Genomic DNA, 2,470 nt, shown 5'->3' with positions numbered 1-2,470 from the left:
TGGGTGGGGTTGACAAGAATAGAGTACATTATGCAGTTCATTTAGTTAACAAGTGAAATAATGAGGAAGCGTGCAGAGTGAATGCCAAGAGAAAAGGCACAAAAACCCTATTGAGAGGCCCCGGCCGCTCCTGGCGTAGCCCATCACATGGCAATAGTCCTATTTAAGCGGCGCCGCTGGCGCCTTTCAGCACCACTAGTGCTGGCCAGCACCCCGCGCTCTCTGGGCGGTGCCTCCAGCCGCGGCCTCCCCGGAACGGGCAGCTGCGCGCGGCCGCGGCCCGAGCGAGCGCGCGGGGAGCCCCGGGGTCCGCGGGGCGCCGGGAGCAGGCCGGCGGCGGGGCGGCCGCGCGCCGGGGCCATGCCGCGCTCCTTCCTTGTGGACTCGCTGGTGCTGCGCGAGGCCGGCGAGAAGAAGGCGCCGGAGGGCAGCCCGCCGCCGCTCTTCCCCTACGCGGTGCCGCCGCCGCACGCCCTGCACGGCCTCTCCCCGGGCGCCTGCCACGCGCGCAAGGCCGGGCTGCTGTGCGTGTGCCCTCTCTGCGTCACCGCCTCCCAGCTGCACGGGCCCCCCGGGCCGCCCGCGCTGCCCCTGCTCAAGGCGTCCTTCCCGCCCTTCGGCTCGCAATACTGCCACGCGCCCCTGGGCCGCCAGCACTCGGCCGTGTCGCCCGGGGTCGCTCACGGCCCCGCCGCCGCCGCCGCCGCCGCCGCGCTCTACCAGACCTCGTACTCGCTCCCCGACCCCAGGCAGTTCCACTGCATCTCCGTGGGTAAGCCGCGCGGGGGGGCAAGGAGGGGACAGACCAAAGTTGGCCAGACGGGGATAGGGGATGAGGACCCTGGGCTCCTGGGGGCGATCATGTCGGGCGTCTGAGGGGGACACTCTGGGTGGCGTGCTGCTGGAGAGCTGGGACTGGATCCCGGCAGGGAGGGAGAGGCAGGAAGTCCCGATCCTAGCGGAAACTTCCAGGAGGGAGCGAGGGCTGGGGCGCAGGGCGTTCCACAGAGTGCGGGGCCCGGTGACTGGTGGAGTACCAGGGTCCCTAGGCTTGGCGAGGAGGCCGACCGCTATTAGCTGCCGTGCATTGTGTTGGGGCGAAGGGGTGGGAGAGAGACCAGAATCCCGGGATTCTGACGGCTGCCCACCGGAGGATGGGGCCCGCGGCGCCGAGGTCTGATGGCTTGCGTCTCTGCGCCCCACCCCCTCCAGACAGCAGCTCGAACCCGCTGCCCAGCAGCAAGAGGATGCGTACGGCGTTCACCAGCACGCAGCTGCTAGAGCTGGAGCGCGAGTTCGCCGCCAACATGTACCTGTCCCGCCTGCGCCGCATCGAGATCGCGACCTACCTGAATCTGTCGGAGAAGCAAGTGAAGATCTGGTTCCAGAACCGCCGGGTGAAGCACAAGAAGGAGGGCAAGGGCAGCAACCACCGCGGCGGCGGCGGCGGCGGCGGGGGCGCGGGGGCGGGCGAGGGCGCACCGCAGGGCTGCAAGTGCGCGTCGCTCTCCTCCGCTAAATGCTCCGAGGACGACGATGAAGTGCCCATGTCTCCGTCCTCTTCGGGGAAGGATGACCGCGATCTCACGGTCACTCCCTAGGCGCACGCCTCCCCAGGGAGCCCACCCCAGACACTCCCCGCGCATGGCTCCAAGACTGGTCCTCGGACACGGCACTGTTTCCCAGGCACCCACTGCCTAAGGCGGTCGCGCACGGAAGTAGCGCGACTTTGCAGGGGTCTTCCCTCCTGGGAAGCGTCAAGAGCTTGGCTGACCTGACCTTGGTGTCCCCACCCCAGGGCCCGCGGCTATCCAAAGCGGACTCCCAGCTATGAACACACCGCAAGCGCGCGAATCTTTCTCGGCCAGGCGACACAGCGGCCCGGCCCAGCCCAGCGCCTTGCCGGCGGCCGGCGCCTCCTCGCCCGCCAGCTCCGGACTGGCTCATGCTTTCTCGCTTCCTCGGCTCTTCTCCACCCTGGGCCAAGCTCGGCCTTTCACCTCTAGGGTGCCCATTCGCTCCTCCCTCTTTTTTTTTTTGTCTTTCCCTCCCCACCTCTTTGCTACGGTGATTAATCCACTTCCCCCAACCGCCACACACACTTAGGAACGCCTGGGTTTTGGCGTTTTTCTTTTCCTTTCTCCTCCCCTCCCCGCAGAGCCCCCTTGAAGTTCATCGTTCGTTTGTCGCCCCCCATCCGACCCTGCTGTGCCCATGGCTCTTCTTCCAGGAGAGAAACTGCCTGTCGGGAAGCCGGTTCACTTTGTCTTGGAGTCGCTCTGCGTTTCCCCCAGAGTCCCCCTGTCTGCCTCTGAGGACACTCGTCTCCCATACCCCAGCCCTGCCCCGGCCTAGCTTGTCATTGTAAGGTCTCTGTAATGCCAGAAGATATTTATTTATTTATTTATGTACAAAATTTTAAATAAACTTTTTTCTTTTTTTCTTAGAAATCCACATAGCTCTGGATCCC

At 65.4% G+C, this 2,470-nt stretch overlaps 1 protein-coding gene across 1 annotated transcript; it reads left to right on the top strand.

Annotated features, from left to right (window-relative positions):
* The first annotated feature begins 360 nt into the window (after nucleotides 1–360).
* On the top strand, nucleotides 361–1,601 carry GSX1 (GS homeobox 1). The gene is made up of 2 exons (XM_070380846.1): nucleotides 361–772; nucleotides 1,213–1,601. Exons 1-2 carry the CDS (start codon nucleotides 361–363, stop codon nucleotides 1,599–1,601), a joined length of 801 nt encoding a protein of 266 aa, XP_070236947.1.
* Nucleotides 1,602–2,470: the final 869 nt, after the last annotated feature.

Source organism: Bos mutus, chromosome 12 (assembly GCF_027580195.1).
Source record: "Bos mutus isolate GX-2022 chromosome 12, NWIPB_WYAK_1.1, whole genome shotgun sequence".
Classification (NCBI taxonomy): Eukaryota; Metazoa; Chordata; class Mammalia; order Artiodactyla; family Bovidae; genus Bos; species Bos mutus.
Note: the sequence above shows the minus strand (reverse complement) of the source record. Positions and strands in the feature narration are given on the sequence as shown.